Source organism: Anguilla rostrata, chromosome 9 (genome assembly GCF_018555375.3).
Source record: "Anguilla rostrata isolate EN2019 chromosome 9, ASM1855537v3, whole genome shotgun sequence".
Taxonomy (NCBI): Eukaryota; Metazoa; Chordata; class Actinopteri; order Anguilliformes; family Anguillidae; genus Anguilla; species Anguilla rostrata.
In genome coordinates this window covers 35,634,599-35,662,585 of record NC_057941.1, presented here as the reverse complement: position 1 = coordinate 35,662,585, position 27,987 = coordinate 35,634,599, and the positions used below count along the sequence as shown (strand labels likewise).

Below are 27,987 nucleotides of genomic sequence, written 5' to 3'. Positions count from 1 at the left end.
ACAGAGGACAGTCTCTGTACGGTACGGTCACATTCCACTGCGACTGGACGTAAATCTGGTGACATTCTTGTCTTTAAAAACATAAAAGTCACCCAAACTACCACCTATATACTAGGCTTTGACCTGGTCTTGTTTTACATGCGTTAATGCATATATACGGCTCTTTATACGGCTCCGGATTCGGGCAATTATGTGGAGAAATCGCAGGAATTTAGCAAAATTGCAAGCCCACGCAAATATTGCGGAGTTTGAATTTGCATTAATTATTGCGTTTGCAAGATCGCGATTTCCTGGAGGGGCTAAAAAGTGGCACCGAAACAAGGCACCAAAATTTGCGTAGTGATTCGGTATGGTCGGTGCTGACCATAGAGGAACCGGTGCCATTAAAGTACCGGTTTTCGGTACCCAACCCTACCTATGGGTGAAACCACCTTTCAGCTTCCCATTTAACCACTCCGTTATTTAGAGTTTAATCCCAGTAACAGCATGGATTAATAATATTAATGAAATAATATTTTATCGCTGCAGTAAACAGTGTAAAAGTGTACTCTGCTGTTATTTGGTGAAACTGAAACAATTTGTCATATCCAGATCTCTAACAGGAAGCCATTTAAAAACAAAGAAATGAAATCAACCGTAGACTTCAGTCACCTTTCGCCTCTTCTCCAGGTCATACTGTCAAAAAAAAGTTTTGTAATATCCCAATAATTTATTTCTTGCACATCAAAACATATTTACAGAGAAGACCGTTATGATTCTTTTGTGTCACGGTGTGAAATAATGGACAGTTTTGAGGTCATTTCCAGAGTCACTTCTGATTGGTTAAATCAGTGGGAGGGATATAAAAGGGGGGAAAAAAAGCTGTTTTTTTTTCTTTTTAATTGATTACTCTATGATGATGGCAAACCCCACTCACGCAGGGAAGAAACATCAGAACATTCCTTCTTTTTTTGTTAAATATATCTGTTCACACTCAGTTCCTGCCACTTACAAAATCTGCCCACACTCCCCCCCCCCCAACCCCCCGACAGAAGAAAATAAATATGTGCGTATGTCTGTACATACATACACATACATACATTAGTATAACATACAAGAGCTGAAGGGGGACGGATTTGTTCTTGTGTTTTTCAGGTAGTCCGTGTGCAGCTCTTTCATTCCTTCATGGCTGTCCCTTCTTCCGCCTTGTCTCCACCTCCCCCCCCCTCGCACTTCGCCATTATTTGCCGAAGTTGCCAAAGTTGGCGAAGGCGTCTTGTTTGGGATGCACCATGGCGGGCGTCATGCCCTGCCCCATGCCCATCAGCGGCAGGCCCATGCCCACGGGCTGCATGCCCATGCTCAAGTTCATCCCCAGGATCCCGTGACCGAGGGGCCCGCCTGCGGGGGGCGCTATTCCCATGGTGCCCATTCCCATGGTGCCTGTTGCCATGGTGGGCGGCATCCCCATGGCAACCCCTGGCCCGGCCATCATGGGGTTCGTGGGTGGTCTGATGGGCGTCGGTGTCGGCTGTGTGTTCAGGTTCAGGCCGGCAAAGCTCTGGGCGACCATGTTCAAGGGTGGCTGGACACCTGGAAGGTAAGGAAGAGGATAAGGTACGGGGGAGGGGGGGCGGAGTTTGTCAGTGCAATGTTCTAGAACTCCACTGCTTTCAGTTACCAGTGGTGAGTGTTACCAGCATTGGAATGTTCAGTTAAGAACATTCTAATCACATGCGATCTTTCACCTTAAAGGGTTCAAATATGGCTAATCCCTACAGTTTATTCACCTACTTCTGTCAAACCGGAAATAAACTAGACATGCATGCAAACTGAGCCCCTTAGTTCCAGTTTGGTATCAGTGTGTGGAAGCGTCAGTCTCGTCCTACCCCCAGGATAAGCCCCTAAGCATCATAATGAACACAGGCTTCAAAAACCGGTGAGCCAACGGTGTTTTTCAGCCGAGCGCTTCCACGTGGGAATACTGCAGACAGCGCGCGAGGAGAAACAGCGTTAGAGAGAGAGCGTGCTTTCTGCTGCGGAATCCACTGGGGACGCGCTGCGTGCCTGAGCGACCGCGCGGCGGGCCTGCTCTCCTGAAAGAGAGAGAGGGCTCCAGATGCCTCTAACTGGGCATGAACGGCCCCGGGGCAAGGGCCAGGTGATGCTTCCCACAAGCAGGATGGACCACAGCCCGGGAGGGGGGGGGGGGGCAGTATCCCAGCAAACCCTCACCTTGCTGTTGTATGATGGCGTTGAGGCTGGGTTGGGACGGTTTGGGCGGCTGCATTCCTGGGGACAGGAAGTCGAGGCTGATGTTGACGCTGGGGTCCGACCACGTTGCCGGGAGCGACCCTTTTCCCCCCAGCTTCTGGATCCCCATCTGCTGGGTCAATAAAGGGCCCAACACATTACACAAGAGTCCCCCAAACTCCCCAGAGGCTGGGCACCATTAAACCATTAAACTAGGGCTGCGCAACTCCGGTCTTGGAGGGCAGCTCTGTGTGCTGGTTTTTGTTACAACCAATTATTGGTTAGAACCAATAAGCTTTCTAACAGCTTTATGAACTACGCTGGTTCACTTGAGCACAGTAGAATCTTTAGGGTACACTAGCAGTCTGTGGCTGTAGTGGTGCTAACACAAATATCAGATCAAGATATGATTGAGCCAATTATATAATTAAGAGCAGAAGTTGGCTACACAAGAAGTTGAGAATCATACTCTACCTGAGACCTTGCCATTGGCAGGCCATTGCTAATGCTAACAGGGTGTGTGCTACACAAGTAGTTGAGCATCATACTCTAACCTGAGACCTGGACATGGGCATGCTGCCGCTACCGCTAATGGGCTGCATGCTACACAAGAAGAATACACTTTACCATAGACTTTGTCAGGGACAGGCTGTCGCTAATGCTACCGGGCTGCGAGCTACACAAGGAGAAGCTGAGCATCGCACTGTACCTGAGACCTCGACATGAGGAGGCCATTGCTAATGCTAACGGACTGCGCGCTACACAAGGAGAAGCTAAGCATCACTCTGTACCTGAGACGTGGACATCGGCATGCCGCTGCTACCGCTAACGAGCTGCGTGCTACACAAGGAGAAGTTGAGGCTTTGGGAGGCGCTGATCGTGGCCTGGGTGGAGCCAATCAGGTCAAAGAGGTCTGCGGAAGGTGGGGAGGACACCTGGGTGGGCGGGGTCTGTACGCTGCCGAAGAGGTCTGTCGCAGTGCCACCTAGGGGCTGGGAGGAGGGGGCGGCCGGCTGGCCGGCAGGGAACGTGTTCCAGTCCCCAAAATCACTGTTCCCACCGGGCGTCGAACCTGGGTGGGAATTGTGAACCACATTGTAATCATAGTTCTTATATATTCATATTTATATAAATATAAGATTTATATTGGCTACAATAAACATGTACATATTGAAATAAATATACAGGAACACACACATATGCATGTATTACGAACATGGAAACTAACAACTAACAAAATTTGATCTGGCCACATAGCAACAAGTTATGCTCCGTGAGTTGTGCTACTCTGAATTCACATGCTCATTTCCCTGACTGCTCTGCAGGTCTGGTGTTCTCCCCCCCCCCGCTCTGCTTACAGGACGCGGGTGGGGGGGCGCTGAGTCATGCCTAATGGGAGCTGAAATGTGTCCGTCCCCATTACCCTCAGAGAATAGCGTCCCCATCTGGACCGCTCCCCTCCCTCATCAATTTTTCAGCAGTTTTTTTTTTCTTCAGAAGGCGTCCCACGTAAACATGGGACCAGCCCCTCCACCGACCTGCTCTCTGAGCGAGGATTGGGTCGCGAGGCGTCCCGCTCGCGAGACTCTGTCCTCGGCTCTGATCGTTACCCTCACCCACCCCCCCCCATCCCCCCACCCACCGCCCATCCCCCCACCCCCCAGCCGTTAGGTAAGTACAGGTCACTGGTGTTTATTGTATTGCTGTGAAATGGTGGAGTGTCTGACAAAACTAACGGAGACTAACAGAGGCTAACAGAGACTAATGGAGACTAACAGAGGCTAACAGAGATTGACGGAGACTAACAGAGGCTAACGGAGACTAACAGAGGCTAACAGAGGCTAACGGAGACTAACAGAGGCTAATGGAGACTAACAGAGGCTAACGGAGACTAACAGAGACTAACAGAGGCTAACAGAGGCTGACGGAGACTAACAGAGACTAACGGAGACTAACAGAGACTAACGGAGACTAACAGAGACTAACAGAGGCTAACAGAGACTAACGGAGACTAACAGAGGCTAACAGAGATTGACGGAGACTAACAGAGACTAACGGAGACTAACAGAGACTAACGGAGACTAACAGAGGCTAACAGAGATTAACGGAGGCTAACAGAGACTAACGGAGGCTAACGGAGGCTAACGGAGGCGTGATGACTGAGCGTGCCCAGGAGACGCGTGCGACTGCAGGCCAGGCGAAGCTTACCGCCCGCAGCGGGAAAACTAGCAGAGGCGGCCGGCGAGGAAAAATCCGCAAATCCACCAATCAGGTCTGAGCTTCCACCTGGATGGGGAGGGGCAGAAACCAAGAGTCACCTGATCTGCTGCAGCCACCAAGCAACACAAATAACGCACAGTGCTCTTGTTTTCCTTTACCCATGGGGACAATAATACACTGACACGTTCTCAATGTAAAGGGAGACGAGATTCCAAGACGCTAATGGTGTTCAGACACACCCATGCACCAACATACATGCACACGTGCACACACACGTACACACACACACACGTACACACACACAAACGCACACACACACACTGTTCCTCTCTGTTTGGGACAGCAGATGAAACAGATTAGGGCCCGTTCCTGCCGGCCCGTCAGGGCGATCTCTCCGCGTCGGCTTCGCTGGGCACAGACGAGGGCGGACGTAACGCAGCTGTTCGTCTGTAAGGGGCGGGGCCTGACGGGCGGGGACGGCACCATCTGACACGGGCGCAGCTTTCGCACCGCGATTCCACATGAGACCGCTCGAACATCTGGCCCAGCGCGCCAACGCGGCCCAGTCTGAGAGACACACGGCCCCATCTGGAGCACTTAGCGCCCGCTCCGCCCGGCCACGGGGATCCTCCAACTCTGCAGCACATGACTTATTTATCCACCAATCACAGGGAGCCAGGAGGCCGGGTAACATTTCTCAGTCTTTAACCCTTTAAGGTGTGAGGTCACAAATGTGATTAGAATGTCTGTAATTGAACATTCTAATGCTGATGTAAAAAAAGCAATGGAGTTCTAAAACACTGACTTAGAATTTTGAAACAAATAAAACATTCCAAAACACCTGCTCTTCAAGGGGTTAACGCATGGTTGCAAAGCTGGCTGTACGTACTCCGGAAGAGAGAAGAGTGCTCATCTGCAATCCTGAACTGAACCAGGACAACAATCTACAGGGCTCCCATTTTAGGGATAATTCAGGAGCAAATATATTAATTTGGTTGCAATATTGCACATTTTTCAACTATTTCCAACTCGGATGCACATGTGCTCCAGGGAAAAAATGTTATCATAAAGCCTGTTCTATGCATTCAGTGTCATATAGCTGCAAATATGGCTGGTCATTCCAAAATGGGGAGTTAAAAAAAACACATTTTGGGCTAAATTTGTGTAGAAACAGGACTTGGCAGTGCACAGATGTGCCTGTCCTGCTGGCAGGTCAGGGGTGTCCTGATTGGTTGCAGGTGAAATCTCCCATCATCCTCAGTTCAGGACGCCGCAAACACGACCCGTTCTACAGAAGCGCTGGCTGTCACTACAGAGCGGAGTGCAGATCTGAGGTGGCCATGTGGCTCCATGCCTCAGCGCTGATGCACAGGGTCTGAAGGCCAGCGGAAAAGCAGACCCGCCAAATCCCCGAAAAACTGCGGCGTTAAAAGTGAGGACTCCTGATGAATGCCAAATATTGCAGGTGTGGAGTTCCCCCAACTCCCCTCAATCTCCATGTAACACAACACAGTCCCACCCTCTTGATACTCAAACCAAAAGGATACGTTGTTTTTATTCAAAGTAGTCCAAGGACAGATTGGCCTCAAGCTACTGATCACTGTTCCAGTAGAGAGCCATCAAATCTGCCCCACCTCTGCTACGGCCGTTCCCCCGTAGCTTTGAAGGATGACGCATCGCTCCACACCACAGAGTAAGAGATGGCTAGATAAATAATAAATAATAAGGAGCTCACCTGCAGGTGCTGCCGGACGGGACCCAGAGTCCAACGTCAACAGGTCCACAAGGCCGCCACCGGACGTCTGGCTGACCCCCGCGCCCGTCGCCTGGATCCAAAAGAAGGGAGGGAGAGGAGATGAGACAGAGGCATGACAACCTGTTTAAGCTGCAGTCATGCCCTCCACCACCAGATGGCAGCATAAGACTGGGAAAGATCACCGTTTCTGGGAGCACACTGCTGCAGACTAGGCACTTCACCCTGAAGAACTTCAGACAGGCCTGTTGGCCACAGACACAAGTATCAAAGTCTAACTGGAATGGCCAAAAAAACAACAAAAAAAGTGATATACAAGGGGACTTTCTGTAGCCCTTCATGTCTGAGGTATGCAGAGTGTAAACAAGGCGTGCTAAGTGCTTTAGAATCCAGTCTTTCAGAGTAATCTGCATTCAGTTCAAAATGCCACATTCAAAACCATTTCTCAAAACAACAACTAAACAGTGATGTTAGTTTTCCCATACTAATGAGTGAGAGAATGTGGGGTAGTACTCAGGGCACTTGACAAGTAACGGGGGTTGCCAGGTTTAACCCTGGATGGTCATCGATACCCTTAAGAAAGGTACCTGTATTGCTTAACTGAAAACATAGCAAACAAAACTCACAAAAAAATGCAAGATTCTTAACTGTCCTTTGATACGGCCCTCAGCTAAATGCACAGATGAATCAAGCAGAGAGCATCCAGAAGTCCAAGTCCAAGTTTTCAGAAAAATGAAATCACAGAAAAAGGGGGCTTTGTGTACAGATTATGACTCAGTTCCGACTGCGCTGCCCTGGAAAGCTCAGCGACCCGCGAAAGAGGATCCCCCCTTTCTGATTCACACAGCTGCGTCCCGACAGATGTGCTGCGTGTGACAGCGCACAGTTACCGCGGCTCAGACACGGGAAACCGCCATCAGCGCACGCACGCACAGCCACGCCCACGTCCCGCGATGAGCACCGCCGGGCCCAGCTGCGGAAGGTTCCGGAATGTTTATTTCCCACATTTGTTCCGCCCTCCAGACTGCTAATTAACACGGCTATAAGTCACCCTGGCGGAGCCCAATCAACCGCGCTCGTTCCCAGGAACAGCTCATCTGCCCGTTCTCACTGAATCATCCGTAAGCAGTGCGGGGAGTCAGAGGGAAACTCCCTGCCTGGAAACACATTTTAAAACAGTTCCCATTGTGTGCTACGCTATGTAGCACAGAGGAAGACACCGAAGGACGCTGCAGCTTAAGGATCAACTTGTAGGCAGCGGTCCACATTTGTTTGTCACACTGGTATGTGATACCTGTCACTCTAAGACGAAAACAGCCCCCCCCGACCCCACCCCTTGGCCCGCCCCCAGCGGTGGCTCCTCCCACCTTGGCGCTGTCGGGGCTGCTCCTGTCGCCCGTGTAGTGGGCGGCGGCCCCCAGGTCCACGGTCTTGGAGGGGACGCCGCCGCGCTTGCGCGTGGTGGTGGTGGTGGTCTCGGTGGCGTGCGTGATGTGGATGCTCTTGGTGGTCACCGTCTCCTCCTCGTCCTTGAACTCGGAGCTCGCGGCCCGACCGTTCCGGGACGCATGGTCGCGGTCCTCCTCGTTGTCACTGAGAGATTAAACCACACGGGACACAGGGTGGGTCAGACAGGCCTGGCCTCCCAGCCTGTGGGGGCGCTGTTCGCCGTTATCACATTTTCAAAACTCCAACCCACCCACTTGAATACTGAGCCCAACTGCATTGTAAGATCCGCCAACACTCATGCTGCAGTGGAACATGGTTCAGGAAACCACATGAGATTCGCGTGATTTTCACAGACACGGGACATACCGCCATGCTTCACACATACAGGGAGCAGTCCTGCTGCGTGAACGAACACTAGCCCCCCGCTCCATCCCTCCCCTCCCCTCACCCCCCAGTCCCCTGTACCTGCCACTGTCAGGCGAGCTGTCCCGCTGTGCGAGCGAGCTCCACCCCCCGCCCCCCCAGCCCCCCCTCCCCAGCCCCCCTCCCGTACCTGCCCCTGTCGGGCGAGTCGTCCGGCTCCTTCTTGCGGAACTTGTTGATGGTGTCGTCGATGGTGCTGCCGATCTTGTCGCTGATCTCGCCCAGCTTCTCGCTGAAGGGGAAGCTGCCTCCTTTGCTCCTGTCCCAGTCCTCCTCCCACTTTCCCCGGGGCTCCCCGTCCAAACGTTCCCCCGCTGTGGAGGAGAGGAACAGGGGGGGGTCAAACAGGAGCAGTCCTGTCTCTGAGGGGGTAACCCTAACGCCTGTGTGCCCAGTCAGGACTACAGAACCCGGGCTGGCGCAAAGTCCACTTTCAGGCCCAGAAACCTGAATACTGTCACTTTAAACCCTGAAATAGGGCAACATACCTCACTTACCAAAACATCCTCTCAAAATAGGGATCTATGCAAAAGACATACTCCTTTTTATTTAACTTCCATATACCCTACATTTCCATAATCACTTCTTGAGCTGATCACTTCATAATCACTTCAGTCGCTCACTCCTGGGTTGAAAAAGGTAATTAAGCAGAAATTCACAGCACCGAAAGCAAAGACATTAACTCTTTTTGTTTTTACACTTTCTGATCATCAAGATTCCTCTCAGGGAGAGAGATGAATGATGCAAGCTGTAAAAAATTTTACAGGGGGAGGATTTTCTCCTGTTGCATAAGCTGAGCGGTAATGAAATGGCAGGGGACCCCCTCAGTCTCCCCCCCCCCCCCCCACCCCCACCCCCACCCCGACAGGACGGACGGATCTCACATCTGAAAGCACCCAATTCAAAAAAACAAACAAAAAGAAGAGAACATTCCGCTAGAAGAAAGAAGGGGTGGCAGTGAAGAGCGCAAACCCCAGAGATCTCGACGACTGGCAAGATGAGAAGATTGTGCCCGGGAATCAAAAACAAGCCCAATCAAAAGATCAGCCCCCATGAATGTGGAATGAGTCTGGGGACAGGGGGAAGCCGGCGGGGTTCGGAGAGAGACCTCGAGCGGCTGAATGAGGTGCGCTTTGTTCAGGCTGGAGTGAAAACCTACAGGACTGCTGAAATTCAGGAACAGGACTGGGCAGCCCTGGTCTAGACTCAATCCTGACTGTGGTTGGTATGATGTCATCTCAATGAAATCGTCCAATCAGTGGCAGAACACCCTCATACAGTACAAGGGCACCCCAGTGTACTTTTCCCAATCACAGACACTCACTGTGTAGTGAATGCGGGCACCAGTGCACAACTGTGCAGTCAATGACTCACTGTGTACGACTGAACACCTGCAATACCAAATGGGTGGTAAATGGACTGCATTTATATAGCGCTTTTATCCAAAGTGCTTTACAATTGATGCCTCGCATTCACCAGAGCAATTCGGGGTCCGGTGTCTTGCTCAGTGACACTTCGACACGCCCAGAGCGGGGATCGAACCGGCAGCCCTCCGACTGCCAGACAACCGCTCTTACCTCCTGAGCTATGACGCCCCCAATACCAGGACACCCAGACGTACTTATCCAATCACAGACCCTCATATGCGAACACCTCCGCTCTGTCTGACACCACCCAAATGTACTCGTACAATCAGAGTGACACTCGCAGAGTGCTGCATACTAAACAGGGAAAGCCCGTCCAATCAGAGACACTCACTCTGTGGGAAGGTCCCCATACTGTCCGAGGACACCCCGATGTATTTGTCCTTGTTCTTCTTGGCCTTCTTCCTCTCCTCCCTCAGCCGGTCGTCGTCCTGCACAAACTCCACCATCTCCTTCACCTTCTGCCGCACGTTAATGCCCTGGTCCTTCCCGTTCTCGTCTGCGGGGGGAAGAGGGAGCGTACGCATGAACCCAACCGCGGCTGGGACGGGCCTGATTACGAAACGGCTCCCTCCTCTGCGCTTACACACCCGAGACCCGACACACGTGTTCTTTTCAAAAATCATACATCTCGTCTGTCATCATCATCATCATCGTTGCTGATGATGGACAGCTGCTGGTGTTAACCCCACCACCCCCCACTCCACTCCCCACCTCCCCACCACCCCACCAGATTAAGACTTTGTTTGAGATTGCATGTCGTGAAAGTGCTGTGGTATGAATAGTTCTAAGGAAAATCGCACGTCAGCGTGTTTGTAAGACGCTGTGGCTTCTCAGTGGTCAGAGCAGAGCGTGCTGTACGTGCACTGCAGTATTAACGCCTCTGCTAAAGCCATACTGTGATGCCTAAGCTCCTTCTGCAGTGACACTGAAACCATTGTTCCAGGCACAAAAAAAACCAGGGGAAATTTTCCCATTTGATCTGCATGCAAACCTTATATACTGTATGCACAACTGGACCTCACTGTTATAGGCTTAAGAGGAAATGTATGCAGGTAAATGCACATTATTAGAATGCTAATGTAAAGAAGCATGTGTAAGTGTGCAAGCCCTGTTTAATAACTGATTTTGTGTGCGTGTGCCAGCTTTGCTTCATAGCTGATTTTCTGCCCAGGTGCACGCCTTTCTTCGTAACTGCAGGAATGGGTGCTTCTCAAGCTGGTTAGTCCAATCAGAGATGGGGTTTATTCTGCTTTTAGGACTTTTGCTCTGACACATTTAAACCAGTTTCTTTGTGTAGCGATGGGAAACTTGAATTAAAAAACACACAGACACTCACGCTCTTTATCTCACTCACACACACACTCGCACACACTCACACACAGACACACACACACACACACAGCACCAGCTCCACACACCAGGCCGGCTCTGGAGTTGGCTAATTAATTCTCTGGGGTTTCACTTGGGGAATTGGATGACACTGCCGTGGTGCAACTGGGGCGGCGGGAGGGAGGGGGGAAAGGGGGTTTGGGAAATCACAAAGCTGAGCTGGGTGGAATTATGACACTACCCTGCCGCCCCCCCAAATGGCCTCCATCCGTTCCTCATCATCATCATTATTATTATTTATTTGCATGAGACACGCCCTGATCTATGAGCATGCTCAGTTTGCACGCCACACATCTGCACACCTGGCTAGATATCCGCTGAAGTGAATGACCTGTCCCTCTTTCTGCTATTACACAACTCCAGAGCCTCGGCTAAAACGGAACAGAACCCGCAGCCCCGCGTTAGCCGCCCCGTACGGAGCTCACCGATGAAGTGGTAGTTCTCCATGGAGCGCAGGTCGTAGATGTGCTCTCTGGCACTGGTGACCACCCGCTCGGACCCGTTCCTGATGAGGTACGCCAGGAGCAGTAAGGCCTTGGTGCGGAGAGGGAGACAAAACCTTACAATTACAACAGAGCAGGAGAGAGAAAGAAACAGAGCAGCAAAGAGAGCAGCAAAGAGCAGAATAGAGAGAAGCATACACAGATGGATAGAGAGAGCTATCGATAGATATATACAGACTGAGTACATACACAGAGAGATAGAGAGCTATCGATAGATATATACAGACTGAGTGCATACACAGAGAGATACAGAGAGCTATCGATAGATATATACAGACTGAGTGTATACACAGAGAGATAGAGAGAGCTATCGATAGATATATACAGACTGAGTGCATACACAGAGAGATAGAGAGCTATCGATAGATATATACAGACTGAGTACATACACAGAGAGATTGAGAGCTATCGATAGATATATACAGACTGAGTACATACACAGGTGGATAGAGAGAGCTATCGATAGATATATACAGACTGAGTACATACACAGAGAGATAGAGAGCTATCGATAGATATATACAGACTGAGTGCATACACAGAGAGATAGAGAGAGCTATCGATAGATATATACAGACTGAGTGCATACACAGGTGGATAGAGAGAGCTATCGATAGATATATACAGACTGAGTGCACACACAGAGAGATAGAGAGAGCTATCGATAGATATATACAGACTGAGTACATACACAGATGGATAGAGAGAGCTATCGATAGATATATACAGACTGAGTGCATACACAGAGAGATAGAGAGAGCTATCGATAGATATATACAGACTGAGTACATACACAGAGAGATAGAGAGAGCTATCGATAGATATATACAGACTGAGTACATACACAGAGAGATAGAGAGAGCTATCGATAGATATATACAGACTGAGTGCATACACAGAGAGATAGAGCCATCGATACATATATACAGACTGAGTGCATACACAGATGGATAGAGAGAGCTATCGATAGATATATACAGACTGAGTACATACACAGAGAGATAGAGAGAGCTATCGATAGATATATACAGAATATATACAGACTGAGTGCACACACAGGTGGATAGAGAGAGCTATTGATAGATAGACACAGACTGAGTACATACACAGAGAGATAGAGAGAGCTATCGATAGATATATACAGAATATATACAGACTGAGTGCACACACAGGTGGATAGAGAGAGCTATCGATAGATAGACACAGACTGAGTGCATACACAGAGAGATAGAGAGAGCTATCGATAGATATATACAGACTGAGTACATACACAGAGAGATAGAGAGAGCTATCGATAGATATATACAGACTGAGTGCACACACAGGTGGATAGAGAGAGCTATCGATAGATAGACACAGACTGAGTACATACACAGAGAGATAGAGAGAGCTATCGATAGACATATACAGACTGAGTGCATACACAGAGAGATAGAGAGAGTTATCGATAGATATATACAGACTGAGTACATACACAGAGAGATAGAGAGAGCTATCGATAGATAGACACAGACTGAGTGCATACACAGAGAGATAGAGAGAGCTATCGATAGATATATACAGACTGAGTGCATACACAGAGAGATAGAGAGCTATCGATAGATAGACACAGACTGAGTGCATACACAGAGAGATAGAGAGAGCTATCGATAGATATATACAGACTGAGTGCATACACAGAGAGATAGAGAGCTATCGATAGATATATACAGACTGAGTGCACACAGTGTCAGTTCTTACAGGCCCAGAGGGCTGAGGATAGAACTCAAAGATGGCCTCGAGGGTAAAGACTCGTACTGCAGTCTCTCCAAAGCCTGTGGCGAGGGGAGCTCCATGTTTTACCAAACGCACCAGAGCAGTACAGGGGATGGGCAGGATGACGGCTTTCACGCTCACGCTGCCCAAAGCCCTATGCTGACATGATTAGTTTTACCCAAGGATGTCCTGCAATTACAATCATTACCTACTACTACTCCTGTGTTTTTAATCCAGGAATTCAGTCAGAATCTGCCATGTCGCAATTTTTACCTGGTTGCACAGTAAATTTCTCAGGCTGAATAACCTTTTTTTGGGGGGGTAGGTAACCAAGGTCCTGTGGTAATACTAGTCCCTGCTTTTATCGGAAGTTTCCATATCTAACATCCAGGACACGGTCAGTCCTTGGGGTGAGGCTACTATGGATTTTTTTTTATCCCGTCAGAATGCTCTGCTGTTAGTTATAACAAGTAAAAAAAAACAGACTACAGGACCGCCTCGGGTAAAGAGAGTTTTCAAAGCCGTACCGCTACACGTTTCTGGCGGGTAAAAAAACCTGCCGGCTCTACGGAAGGGCAGCGTTCGCTCAAGACCTCCCAAAAGCATTCGCTCCCTCTGCAAACACAGTCAATTACTGCTAGAGGACAGCTAAAGAGCTAAAGGGCCAGTGAGAAGCACTGGAAAGCACAGAAGGGCTTCATTAAAGGGCATCTCCACAGCAAATTTCATTTTAAAACACGTTGCGCTTCACTTCATTAGGTGACCGCGCTGCGAAGGTCTTCGATAATTTTACTGAGTCAATTTAAAGCTCCTTTCGGGGTTTTTACAATTTCATGCTGCTGTATCAAACTCCCATTCACCCTAGAACACCAATCTGTGTGTTGTGGCTAACTGCATAGCATCCGGTTTCTCATTCTCTAAAGAAAATGTGCATGATCACTTAAATTAATAGTTTCATTTTGCTGAGCAGTTCGTTTTAGGAAGGCGCTAGCGTTACGCTAACAGGCAGGGGACTGTACTCCGCTTCCTGTACACTCTGGATTGCCGCTGGGGGTTATAATTCAACCCTCCATTCATCACTCGAGTCTTAGAGAGGGGGGATGTTCTGCACTGAAGGCAGGGTGAGTCCAACAGTGGAAAGAACTGAAGCACTTTTGCCCTGCAAATCCAGCATGAATACTAACTACAATGCAACATTTTCAAATTCCATGCTACCCTTTAATTACTTGTTTGGCCTAAGCTAGTTCAAATTTAGCATGTTTTTTTGCTACTTGTCACTCACTTGGGAGGAGGGTGTTATAAAAAGGAAACCACATCGCTCAATGGTACACTAATGCAGCCATTTTGGAATCTAAAGTTCACCTTCTCTGAACAGTCCCTAAAAAAGCACAGACCTTGTAAACTCTCCTCCAGTTCTTCTTGTTGTCTTTCAGCATCCGATTCCACAGCATGTTCATCACCTCTGGGAACTGCTCGTACATGAACGTGGACCTGAGGGACAGCAGAAACACACACACACGCACACACAACCACAGAGATAAGGCCCAAGAAGTACAACAGTAGTTTGACACTTGAATCAGCAGCTCTATGGTTCACAGTCCAGTTCCTTAACACAACACTGCTGCCTGCACCGTGAGGTCACACAAGAACAGGCGTACATCACTGCAGCATAATATAGGGAGATCGATGGAGATCAATTGACTCAATAGAGAAAGCGTATGAAATGTATTGACAAACCTGTTCGTTATTTTACAAACAGCTCTGCCAATACAGAATATATTATAAGAGCACCAGACTTAAGGCCCACCAATTGCAGTGACACTTATCATTACGCCTGTAACCTGATAGGCCCTGGGGAGCAGGTCGTTATGGAAACCTCACACCATATACTGGGGTACTCACTTGGCTATCTCCCCCATGAGCTGCCCGGAAGGTCCCCAGGGGTCGTCGTTGGTGGCTTCTCGCACCTTGGACTCGATCTCAGAATAGTTCATCACCACGTTGGTGCTGCGAGAGGGAGGAAGAGGAGCAGATGAGTCAAACGGCATTTCCTGTGGGGAAAGAGGGAGTGCCAGAGGATACAGCCCAATCATACAGGGTTCCTCCCACAACCTTCCCATTCGATCACAGCCCTTCTCCTCAGGACGGAAGCCACAGTGCTGAAGACCACACTCTACCTCAAACCACCGTAACGCTCACTCCACATTTGAATATTTGCTGGTTCCCCAAATATCAGCCTAATACATAAATAATGGAGAAAAATACTGATAGCAACTCTCTTCATCATCACTGACACACATTATAGGAGCCACATGCAGGATCATCAGTAAATAAACACTTTGACACATATGCAAAACACACGCAAATCGAGTAAGCAGGCACAGGCCTACTTCAGCCTCCCGTAAACTGCTGTTCTGGACCAGGGGTTCATTCAGGCATTAAGTGCACACAAGACATGTTAGCGGAATTAGACACCGAAATTAAAGGCATCTCACCAAGAGCACATCTGCCAGACTTCAGCCAGTCGTGTGTGCCCGTGGAGTTAGTGACACAAGTTATAACATGACCGCGCGCACGCGCACACACACACGCATGCACGCACACACAGACACACACACACATACACGCAGAGACACACACACAGACACAAACACACACAAGCACAGCTGTGAGCACTTTCCCAATCACTACTAATATTATTATTCATCCAAAATCTGCAAGCTAAGCGCTCCCCTTTTCGCAGAGGATAGGTTCAGCATGGGAACAGGATCCCTGGGGTGCTCTGGAAGCCATTACAGCGGAGATGGGGAGTCACAGCGGTGTGTGTCACGTAAATCCCCCCCCCCACCCCCACGTCGCAGGAATTCCGGAAAATGGGCCATGAGAGGCGCTCAGTACCCCCCTCCCCCCAGCACCTGTCCGCCCCCACGCATCCCATCGCACGGCCAAGCTCGCCCCCTTCCGCTGACTGCGTGGGGATTTACCTGCAATTTCGCTAAGTAGTCCCACCCCAGCAGCGAGCAGTCATCCCAGAACCCGCTCCAGCCAGAGAGAGAGAGAGAGAGAGAGAGAGAAGAGAGAGAGAGAGAGAGAGAGACAGAGAGAGATAGAGAGAGACAGAGAGACAGCGAGAGATAGAGAGAGACAGAGAGAGAGAGAGATAGAGAGAGAGAGAGAGAGAGATAGAGAGAGAGAGAGAGAAGAGAGAGACAGAGAGAGAGAGAGAGAGACAGAGAGACAGCGAGAGATAGAGAGAGACAGAGAGAGAGAGAGATAGAGAGAGAGAGAGAGAGAGATCACGCAGGGCAGTGTTTGTGGTGTTTATCGCTGGGGAACCGCATATTCTCTTCCACAGAAGCTGCTGCTGGAACCCAGCCTGGAACTTGGAAGCTGCTCCGCGCCCGCCAGTGGAATCAGATGCAAACCCGTGGACCCCGCTCAGGTTAACAGGCTGCCAGGTCAACAGGCTGCCAGGTCAACATCCCGCGCCCGCCAGTGGAACCGGTCTGGCCCCAGCACACAAAGCGAGTTTGGCAGCTCTGTGAGCTCTCTGCTGAAGATGCAGGGCCGTGGACCCCGAACAGGCTGCCAGGCCAACATCCCAAAGCCAGTCTGTTATTTCACCCGTTTTGGTAAATGGTAAATGGTAAATGGACTGCATTTATATAGCGCTTTTATCCAAAGCGCTTTACAATTGATGCCTCTCATTCGCCAGAGCAGTTAGGGGTTAGGTGTCTTGCTCAAGGACACTTCGACACGCCCAGGCCGGGGTTTGAACCGGCAACCCTCCGACTGCCAGACAATCGCTCTTACCTCCTGAACCATGTCGCCCCACAGGATACATGTCCACAGGATACAGCTGTGGGGAGGGGGGGGGGGTTACAGACTGAATGGTATATGCACACTCACCACAGGCATGACCTTTCACCTGCTTATAGTGTCTGAGTTCACCGTCAGGAAATACAACTCCAAACAGCAGAATAATCACATCTCCTGGTCGTCAGGTCCAATCCTCAGGGGTCAGAGCCCGGGCTGTGATTGGCTGATCAGAACACACGCAGATGGTGACTCGGCTCATCTGAGCTCCATCTGTGTGTGAGGTCAGTGTCTCTCCAAGGTCAAAGGTCAAGTGGCCTCAGTCAGACAGATGGGAAGACAATGGGATCAGATGGGATGGCGGGGGGGGGGGGGGGGCAAGGAGGTGAGGGGGGAGTTGAGGGGTGCACACCTGCGCCCCCCGCTGCTCCACAGGACATCCAGGAAGGGTGAAGCAGAGTCTGCTGGGCTCTTGGACAATGGATCCCAAGCTGTGGGTTAAGACCCACAGCGGGTTGTGAGACTCTTGTGGAAATTATAAACACTACACTCCATACTTAAGACATTTACAGTGACCAAATGAGATCGCACTGTCAGGCTACCTTCCAAGGCATGCGTTACAAAAAAGCTGAAGAGTGTAAAGTTCTCTTCTTTAGAGCACTAGCTAACGAGCTAACATTGCACTCGCTAAAACTAGGACACTGAGGAAACTTACGAGCAGTTTACTTGCTGTGGACATTACTTTACATTTATTTTTACATTTATTCTTTTTCCGTAATTACTGGATAATGGATGATGGAGCATGAAAGCTCACAGGAGCCTAAACAGACACACTACATACCAACTGCCAACTGCCCCATACTGCCTATTGCCTGGCTGTTTCCTATAGCCTCCACACAATTACCACAGATATTTTTCCCTAAAATCATTCTCTGCATTTTTTCCTCTCACTGTACTGAAAGATGGCAACGGCGCACGGCAACACTGCGCCCGGGTTCCAACAGCGCCGCGAAGGGCAGGAGTCGTTCCCATGAGGCGCTAATGAAAAGGGGAAAAAGCGCAGTGATAATGAGGAGTCAGCGCGGCTGCGTGCGTGCGTGTGCGTGTGCGTGTGTGTGCGAGAGAGAGAGAGGCGGATCCGGCCGGATGAATAATGGATCCGCGTTCGGCGGCCCGAGCGCTCGGCGAGTTTAAAGCCCGCCGTGGTGACGTTAGCGGGAGGGGGGGGGATTCAAACGGAGACGGGCCCGTCGCAGTCTTCCACACACCGCTCCCGCGCTCTGGAAAAGCCCCCTTTGTTCCGCACACCGCCCCCCCCCCCCATTCATGCGCTGCCGACGGGACACGCAGGCACCTGCAGACGCCGCTGTCCCACAAAAGGGCCGTGTGCGGATCAAAGCCCCCTCCCCGTGCTTCCGCACCTGCTCCAGCACCGCACGCCGCTCTTCAGCTACCGCCAAGCCGGGCTTTCACATGGAGATGAAGATGACGATGAGGACGATGCCAGTGGTGGTGGGGGCTACCACGAGAGGTGGGGGGGGGGGAGACAGGGGGATGAAAGAGTCACTGATGTTGGCGGGAAGCGAGAGGGAGTTGGGTTTGGGGAAGCCCGTGGGGATTTGGCGCCCGGCCCGTTATCAAAACCGCCGAGCGGGAGGGAGAGGAGCTGCTCCGGGCTGCGCTGCTGCTGGCGGGATTATGCGCGTAAACATCACAAGACTGCGCTCGCTAACACGCGCCACCACCGCTGAGCAGCCTGGCACGCCAACCAGCGGGGCCCACGTAAAGCACTCAGAACCAGCGGGGCCCAGGTAAAGCACTCACAGCGAGGCCCAGGTAAAGCACTCAGAACCAGCGGGGCCCAGGTAAAGCACTCAGAACCATCGAGGCCCAGGTGAAGCACTCAGAACCAGCGAGGCCCAGGTAAAGCACTCAGAACCAGCGGGGCCCAGTTAAAGCACTCAGAACCAGCGGGGCCCAGGTAAAGCACTCAGAACCAGCGGGGCCCAGGTAAAGCACTCAGAACCAGCGGGGCCCAGGTAAAGCACTCAGAACCAGCGGGGCCCAGGTAAAGCACTCAGAACCAGCGGGGCCCAGGTAAAGCACTCAGAACCAGCAGGGCCCAGGTAAAGCACTCAGAACCAGCGAGGCCCAGGTAAAGCACTCAGAACCAGCGAGGCCCAGGTAAAGCACTCAGAACCAGCGGGGCCCAGGTAAAGCACTCAGAACCAGCGGGGCCCAGGTAAAGCACTCAGAACCAGCGGGGCCCAGGTAAAGCACTCAGAACCAGTCCGGGCCCAGGTAAAGCTCTCAGAAAGCGGGGCCCAGGTTAGAAGCACTCAGAACCAGCGAGGCCCAGGTAAAGCACTCAGAACCAGCGGGGCCCAGGTAAAGCACTCAGAACCAGCGGGGCCCAGGTAAAGCACTCAGAACCAGCGGGGCCCAGGTAAAGCACTTAGACTTCTGGGAAGATTCACCACTGTTCCAAGTGTTCTTCATTTGGAGATGATGGCTCTCACTGTGGTTCGGTGGACTCCTAGAGCCTTAGAAATGGCTCTGTAACTCTTTCCAGATCTAGGCTATATATTTCAACAACTCTTTTCTCATCTCTTCTGGAATTTCCTTTAATCATGGCGCGACAACTCAGGGCGACAAATACGCTATAACAGAGGAAATCAGGGAGGGGGGAAAATACGTTTTCATGGCATTGTATGACTGACAAAAGAAACTTCTGTCATCCAAATTCCACATCGCGGTGCACCTTCTACTGCAATAAATCAGGTTTATTAGTACAGGACTGAAGCAGTCTGTTACAGTACATCATTGCAAAACAGGACATAAGAAGCTCTATTTTGTATCAAAGAAACTGTACTTTCTGTTAACACCAGTAAGCGGGTAAGATGCAGTCGGTCTTGACGCAGTTCTAATACCTGTCACAGGTGCGCATTCCTGTGTCGTATATACCTGCAGTCACAGCTAGCAGACGGCTTGCTTACGGCCCTTTCCCGACAGAAGTTACTCAAACCTTCGAAAATCAAAAGAGCGAAGGCGAGCGTCGCGTTCCACGCGGCAGTCGGCCTGGCGGTTCCTCTCGCTCGGTGGCACACCATCTGAACAGGATCCCATTAAGCTCGGTTATCGCGTAACGGAAACGCCGCGATGTGCCGCAGATCTCCAGTTACAAACGCAGCGAAAAGGAAAGTCTGGGCTTGCGCTAGAAAGCCAATTATCCACACATCGAAGCGTATGAGCAATGTGCCGCACCCGAGCTGTGTCTGGGCCCAGTAAACCGCCATTTGTTCTAAGAGAAATGCTAAGGAGTTTAACATGCAGGAGTGCCGTTAGCCGCAGGATGTTTGGCTACGCTGCAGACCACAGCGAGGACCAACAGCTGCAGCCACTGCCGCTGCAAGATTTTCACCCTCTTGGGGACCCAGCAATCCTCTGCACAGGAAGCAGGTGGAGTCTGATTGCTCCCAATGTGGGGGAAACGGATAAAGTGCAGGCCTTCAAATCAATCGGGCGAGCAAGAGGGACCATTGAGGAGGTTTCTGATCAGGTTCATCTGAATAAACATGCACCAATGCCAGTGCAATGTGCTATTTACCCTGCCCACATTATAAGTCAATATGGCATATTTCTGATATATCATACCCCCACTCTGCACCCCCCCCCCCCCAAGTATCAGTTACTACGTTGCATCTCTGACACTGCCCCCTGACCCCCCACCCCTCAGCTCCAACCCCTGCACTCAGTATGACTGAATGGGTCTTATCTGCCACCCCACCCAGTTGCAGCTGAATGTGTGGTACCACAGACCCCACCCAGTTGCAGCTGAATGTGTGATACCACAGACCCCACCCCCCGGTATCAGTGAAAGTGTCCAACTGCACTGTGAGTCTCTGAACAGAACCCCCACCCCCCAGTATCAGTGAATGAAGTCTTGACAGGGGTTGCCCGTTCCTACACTCCCCCTTAAACCTGTTTAACTCAAGCTCCTGCTCCACAGAGCGCCGCCTTTCAGCTTATGTTTATGAGCCTCTCTCCCCCGCTCTTATCTCCTTCAGGGACACACGGCGTGACTATCCCCAGCTTATCGGCGAGAACAAGAGATAAACTCATAAAAATTCTACAAATCGTGCGTGAACAGAAACAGTACCCAAAGGACACAGGGACTGGCCTGCAGAGCATTGACAAATTTCTTCTGTTTTATTATGAAACACAGAAACGGCCCCAATAACAGTGAAGAAACGGGCGCGATGAACACAGTTCATGACCTATGACCTTTTGTTCTAGAATGCAGCAGTCATGAGCTGGTGTGCAGCCGGGTGGGATGGCGTGTTCAGCGGCTCTGTGGTCGCTTGGGCGACGGTTTCCTGCATGGGGAAGCAGGCGCGGCGCACGCCCGTATCGCCACAAACCGAGCGACATCAGTCAACATGGGTGTGCTCCTCACCTGAATGGACCAGATGGGCTTCCCAAAAACTGTGTCACAGAAGAAGGGCGGTCAAACAGGTCTAACGAGCAGCCCCAACCCCCCCCCCCCCCCGCCCATGTTTCACCCAGGAGGCTCTGGATCACTCAAAAGGGTTACCATGACAATGAAAACATCTGATAGCTTCATCAGACGGGAAAAGCCCCCCCCATCCCACCCCGGCCCATAAAAGCAGGGAACTTCTTAGTGATATGGAACCCAGCAATTACCCAGGAAGCTAGCAAAACCGTTGTCACTTACTTTTTTCACACTGAAAGAAAAATAAACACTCTCTCTATCAGTGCCATCTCTCAGGGGGTGAGTTACACAGTCACACTCAGGCAGGTGAAACTGGAACCTTATCTCAGCAAAAACAAGGGTGGCGTCAGGACTTCCACCTTCTTTCAGGGCGACAAAAAGCACCCATCTTTTCCCCTCTGAGACTTGAGGGGAGCGGGTACGATCGCCTTGTTTGGCACCCACACGTCAGCACTACAGGTGGGTGGACATGGACCGGGGAGGCGAGGTGGGAGGTATGCCTTCCAAGAAGGGGACAGCTGTTTGAGGAAACTGCTGTCAGCAAAGGAAGTTTCATGTGAACAGACTATCAACACCCCCAAGGCTACATACCCCCCATCACTCCCCCAGTCTTCCTGCTCTGCTCATTATAGGCCTAAACTCTCCCATCAAGCCAGCATGCAGGTGGTCTCTGTACAGGAAGTCATTATTATTACTCCAGCCTGCTCCTTCTCTACATACCAGCTCAATTATTCAACAGCTTACAGAGATTTCACAACAATGGAAGCATTTTGCTTGATTTAAAAAAATATATAAATATAGTCTCCACAAAAGCAGTTGAGTCCTTCTGTACCAGAACCCAGGTTGGTGTGACTGTGTGCAGTGCACAGTAAAACTGCGGAAGGAAAATCCTGTTCAAGGTTCAGAGGCCACTGCAGAAACCCTCCTTTAACTGCACATGTTGAGCTCCCTCTGTTTATCAGCTGAAGCCAGACCACGTTCTTCAGCTGAAGGTGAGCAGGGCTGAGTTGAGGGGTATTGTGCGGTGGACAGGTGGTCATGTGACTCACTGTGTATGACAAACACACATACCCGCACACATGCAGACACGCACGCACACACACACACACACACAAAATACAAATACAAACACTCCGAAAGTCAGAAAGGTCGCTGCCAGTTTACAATCTGCAAAATGAAAATTTGCACAGCATCAGTCGCTCAGTAAAAAGAGATGCACAGTAAAACCTGTTTCCTCATCTCATTCCCAGTGTGTTTACCTTGAAAGGGTGCATTCTGTTCAGTGGGTGGGTGGGGGGGGGCTGCTTTTTGCTACGTAGAATGTTCTAGAAACACTTCAGAAAAGCAGACAGGCAACAAAGCCCTCAGTTTCCTCCGCAATTGCGACCCCCTGTGAAGCTGTCGACAAAACATCCGTAACGATCTGCGTGCCGCACCTGTCTTTAGAGAGGCGTTAACCACCAACTCTGAAGAACATCCAACAAAGGCCCTTTCCTTGAGTGACATCATCTGACACCCCCCCCCCCCCCCCCCCCCACCCCACCCAGTTCTAATAGCAGGGCATCAAAGGCATTGTGATTGAGAGGCGGAGGCTCACGTTACAGAAACACACGAGAAGCGTATCATACACCTCCAACACCCCCCCCCCCCCCGCCTCAGGGGTCCTCTCTCACCCCGCCTACCCGCTACCCCCTACCCCCCCCCCCCCCCCATGATGAATATCATCTCACTCTGCTGTGGGTCCTACTTGCAAGGAAAAGTGCGTGTTTTGGGGGTGGGGGTGGGGGGATGGGTGGGGTGTGTTGAAACCGGATGAAAGGACAGATAACCTCTTATCAGTGCTGGTGAAATGCGCCACTCACAGACCAGACCTCCTCGGTTTCTGTTAGCCGAAGCTCATAAAAGCAAACTAATTTCTCATCACGTGCCATTGGTGCATTGTGAGGCTGCTTCACAAAAACATGGGCAATGATTTATTCCCTGAGGAAGTTTAATGCGCGTATCAGAAAGCATGTGTGCCATTAAAAGACGTCCTTCCCTGAACTACAAATATACTGCACATAAAGCAAAATCTACATAGTCATTCAGAGCCCATAGACTAAGCACAAGGGGTTCTCTGTATCAGAATGACAACACTGTAGTGACATGTAAACTAAACTAGAACCACTGTTGCTACAATCCTCCTAGCAGGTACTCGAGCACCAATTCCACAAACACTTGCTGTACTGTCTTTTTAAGAGAACCTGCTCTCAGAAACACAGTAATGCTGCAGCTTATTAAGAGTTTCAGGTGATCTGTGTGCTCCTGAAAAGCAACTGCTGTTCAAATCTACATGCTGTTCACACAGGAAGTGATCAGGGTGGATTTTATCAAACACAAAATCTGACTGTTATTTTCCACCTACCACATCAAGACACGAAAAAAAAGCATTCAGATTTTAGGCTTAATTAAATCACGACTAAATAGTCTACAACCGTGACCTTTACAGGAATCTTAATTCAGCCCATGTTTCTCAGTTAAGACTTCAAACAAAGGTTTTCAGGTTCAAAACAAAGGGTCTTTCTTTACTGTTTGCTTCCTTACAAGCTCGAGCTGACATCTGGCACACTAGCCACTGAAGCTACAGTAAAGCCAACCATTCATTCCCAAGACCGACAGGACAGGAAATCCTTTATACCCAGAGTCTCATTTGTAAATAGGAACTGAACCCACTTTTGTGCGACTGTTGGAGTGCAAAACAAGCATATGTTTTATTGCTCTCTCTCCAGAGAGAACTGAAATTCAATCACCCTGGAATAAAAAGGTACCATGAAAGAATACGTACTGTAGGGCCTAGTAATATTGCATTGATGTCAACATCGTACACTGTTGCAAATTTTTTGCCCTATATTTTCATAACCATACTGCAAGTGTTAAACATCCAAACTCCACTCACAGAGATGGCCGAGTAGCTTGCCAGTTGGTGGTTTATTAAATCAATATATACAGTTAAAAATAAAAAAGTATAGTGTGGATGCATCGACACAATTCTTATAGGCCCGAGCCATATGTCTGAATCAAAACAATGAATGGGAATTGACGCAATAATGAACTCCCAGTTCTGTTTTAACCCCACTGTATGGTTTAAATGCTATCTGGATAACAATACATCATGCAGAAAGCTAGCTGACAAGCTAATATTGACCTTTTTAGTTAGGGCAACAGTAATGTAATATTCCAAGTAGTGCATGCGTTCTCATGATCGAGTTTCACATTAGTGAAGCTACCATTAAGAATTTTCCTTCGTTTTTGTTTTCTGTCAGGCATTTTAATTAAGAAATCTGTGTTGTTATCAATGCAGCATTTCTCTCATCCGACCTAGCCACTGCTTGACACTTAGGTGACAAAGCTAGCTACAGCAGATAACTAAAGATGAACGTGAATAATGTACAGTTTAAAACGACGAACTTAACATTAACATGTAAGACAGCCAGTCAGACCGGATAAGAACACCGTTCAAAAGCAGCGACGGGGTAAACAACGTTATTAGGACACACATCGATCTCTACACCAGATCAATATCCGCGATATGAAAACAAAGGCATGTTTGTCACTCCGCTAGCCGCCTGGTCACGGAGTCACAATAAACTAACCGGCCTAGTAAACACAGTGCTGTCTAAACAAAAACGTGTGCTCACACAAGACGATAATTACAACGCAGCTAACTGGCTAGCTTAGCCGAAATGTGTTTAATCATTTATGTTGTAATGAAGCAGAAACTGGCAACTGGCTACATATCGCTAGCAGGCTAGCAAACATAACTGACTAACGTAAATGATAAGTAGCAGCTAGCTATGAGTGTTATCAGCTAGCTATGACTGTTATGTGCAAGCATCGAATGCTAGGAGAGTACAGAGATCTAAAGGAAGGGAGCAGAGTTCAGATTGAGGGTCGTTGCTCATCTAAAGCAAATCTGTAGCGTATAATTCGCGTGTTTTCTGCACACATGACAAGACTGTCAGGGAAACGTTAGCCATGATGGGGTTCTATCAGCTGAGAACACCATGTGACGTCACTATCTGTATGCGTGTATGCGACTGAACAGGTACTACCTGGGGCCTCGAAATAACACACAACAAATCATTTCGTGTGGAAAAATGCAAGGATACTCACGCTTTATCCACCAGCTCTCTGACCTTCCACATATTCAGCATCTTGGTTCTCAGACAGGGGCTCTCCTCCTCAGTAACACGGCGTCCAGTCCGTTTAAAACAACAGATGGACTTGGATTTCTCTCAACAACACCAATCCCCCCAACTCCCCTTCCACTCTCCGGCTTTCTTAGCGACAGCGTGACCGGGTAGGTTACTACGGAGACGTCCTTGAAACGTCATCGACACGCACACATGCGCGGAAGACGTGGTGACGATTGTAGTGTCATAGCATTGCATGAATTCTAGGCTTAGTTCTGGTGTAAACAGGTGTAAAAACTGCGTAGAAAAACATCATTTAAATAACTAATATTTCTCTGGCAGTTGTCCAGAGGTGTAAGGTTTTCCATCTCTTTACCAAAACCACCACTGATAAGCTTTACCCAGCTGACATTTTTAGTTCTAAGAAATTTCGGGTAAATAGCACGTTCGTTCATTCGTTACAAAAATGTATTGGATGCTTACATGAACGGTGTTACAGCAAATATTTCAAATATTGAATTGTTGTTGGTAATTTTTTGTTATTTGCAAATATAAAGAATATTCGTCAAACCTAACATTTCAATACTGTTATTTGGAATATTCTTAAAATGCATTTGACATTTACCTTCCATAAGGTTTTATTTCTCACGTGCGACTGAAAAACTTTTTTGTGTGTGACTTGTTTGGAAGTAAAGTGTTCAAATACAGTTTTCAAGAAACAAGGAGTCATAAGCAACCAAGTTAGATTCCGATTCTGATTTCCAAGAATCAGAAACATTTAGCCTTTTCTGGGCCACCTGGGAAGGTATTCGATATGAGTGCAGCCTGGGAAGTGTAGTCACAGGACTTAGCCAGGGCTTCATCATTAGCTGACTACAACTGAGAATATGGGAATCCACAGTTGCAATATCCAGTTGGCTCACCAGGGTAGTAGCAGCAGTATTTAAATGGCCTGAATTTCCTGGATTATCATTGCATTAGTAGTTCCTCCAGTCATTGTTCCGTGCCTGTCCTCTTATCACCACTCACTCTGTTCCTTTTGCACTGTGTCAACCTACTGGCGCATGGGCATACGCATAGGTTTTGGGGTGGGGGGGTTGGGGGTGGGGGGCAGAGAAAAATGTCACCCTCAATATTTTCACTTCAATTCATTGCTTAGGCTTTCTAGAATGACTTGCTAGCTGGTCCAGCAGTGTGTCTACCCCATGGTTGAACTGAAACATGCACCTATGCTCATGGGCAAGTGCAAAATAATTGATGCCAAACTGGGAAGAACAAAAGAGTAAAATAATAATAATAACAATAATAAGTAAATAAATAAGTGAACACAGACAAGCACAACTGATCATTCCTCATAGTTGGCAAAGGAGTATTATGTTCCTGAGACTTTAAAACACAGATACCACAGTAAAAATATGGGGTAGACTGATATTAAGCAACCCACAAAACATATGGCAGTAAGTAATGCCATTCTCTGAAAAAATAAAATAAAAAAAAGGATTGAAGAAGAATGACACCAGCCCTGCAAGCATGTGGATGGCAGACAGCACTCTCTGTCAGCTGGATTCAATCACGTGTCTGCGCAGGCAGAAACCATCACCGTGTGACACAGAGCAGGACTTGCAGGTGTCAACTCCAATCTCCGGCCCATATTTCAGGAGCATGCTGTCCTGACTGTGGGTACAGGGTGCAGTGCAGGGCCTGAGTGAAGGCTGGAGTGCTGGAGGATGAAAATGGAGGTTCCTCAAGACTTGATGCCCCCCCCCCCCCAGGGGTGCGCAGCAGTATCTGACAGAAAACAAGAAACTGCCCCCGTCCACTCACGCACACGTACGTACAGATACACTCATACACACACACACACACGCATGCATGCATACACACACACACACATGCGCACACGCACACATGCACACACACACACACATGCGCACACGCTCACATGCACACACACACACACACACGCATGCATGCACACACACGCACATGTGCACACACACACGCATGCATGCACACACACACACATGCGCACACGCACACGCATACATGCAAGGCACAGGCACAAGCATGCACATGCAATTACACCCACACACACAAACACACACACAAAATAATAAATAAATAAATTTAAACCTCTCCCCACCCCCCATCCCCCATCAAAAAAAGGCTTACTTGAGTAAGAGACACAAGTTGACAAGATACAGCACTCAAAGACCTCAAAAGCAGTTCCGCCCCTGGGGAGCAGCCTTAATTTTCATTGCACATCCAACAAAGCCACCCATGGATGGATTGATGGTTTAGATGTGGAGACGGGGTCGAGGTCAAGGAAGACTCA

General features: G+C 49.4%; 1 protein-coding gene across 1 annotated transcript; it reads right to left on the bottom strand.

Moving 5' to 3' along the window:
- Positions 1-689: 689 nt before the first annotated feature.
- Positions 690-25,846, bottom strand: LOC135263683 (clathrin interactor 1-like). Its single transcript, XM_064351991.1, has 12 exons — positions 25,633-25,846; positions 15,054-15,158; positions 14,546-14,642; positions 11,319-11,427; positions 9,836-10,000; positions 8,208-8,391; positions 7,573-7,798; positions 6,188-6,278; positions 4,441-4,518; positions 3,024-3,304; positions 2,215-2,362; positions 690-1,572 (listed from the first exon to the last, which is right to left on the bottom strand). The coding sequence occupies exons 1-12, from the start codon at positions 25,671-25,673 to the stop codon at positions 1,220-1,222; spliced, it is 1,878 nt and encodes a 625-aa protein (XP_064208061.1). The 5' UTR covers positions 25,674-25,846; the 3' UTR covers positions 690-1,219.
- Between the last annotated feature and the right edge of the window lie 2,141 nt (positions 25,847-27,987).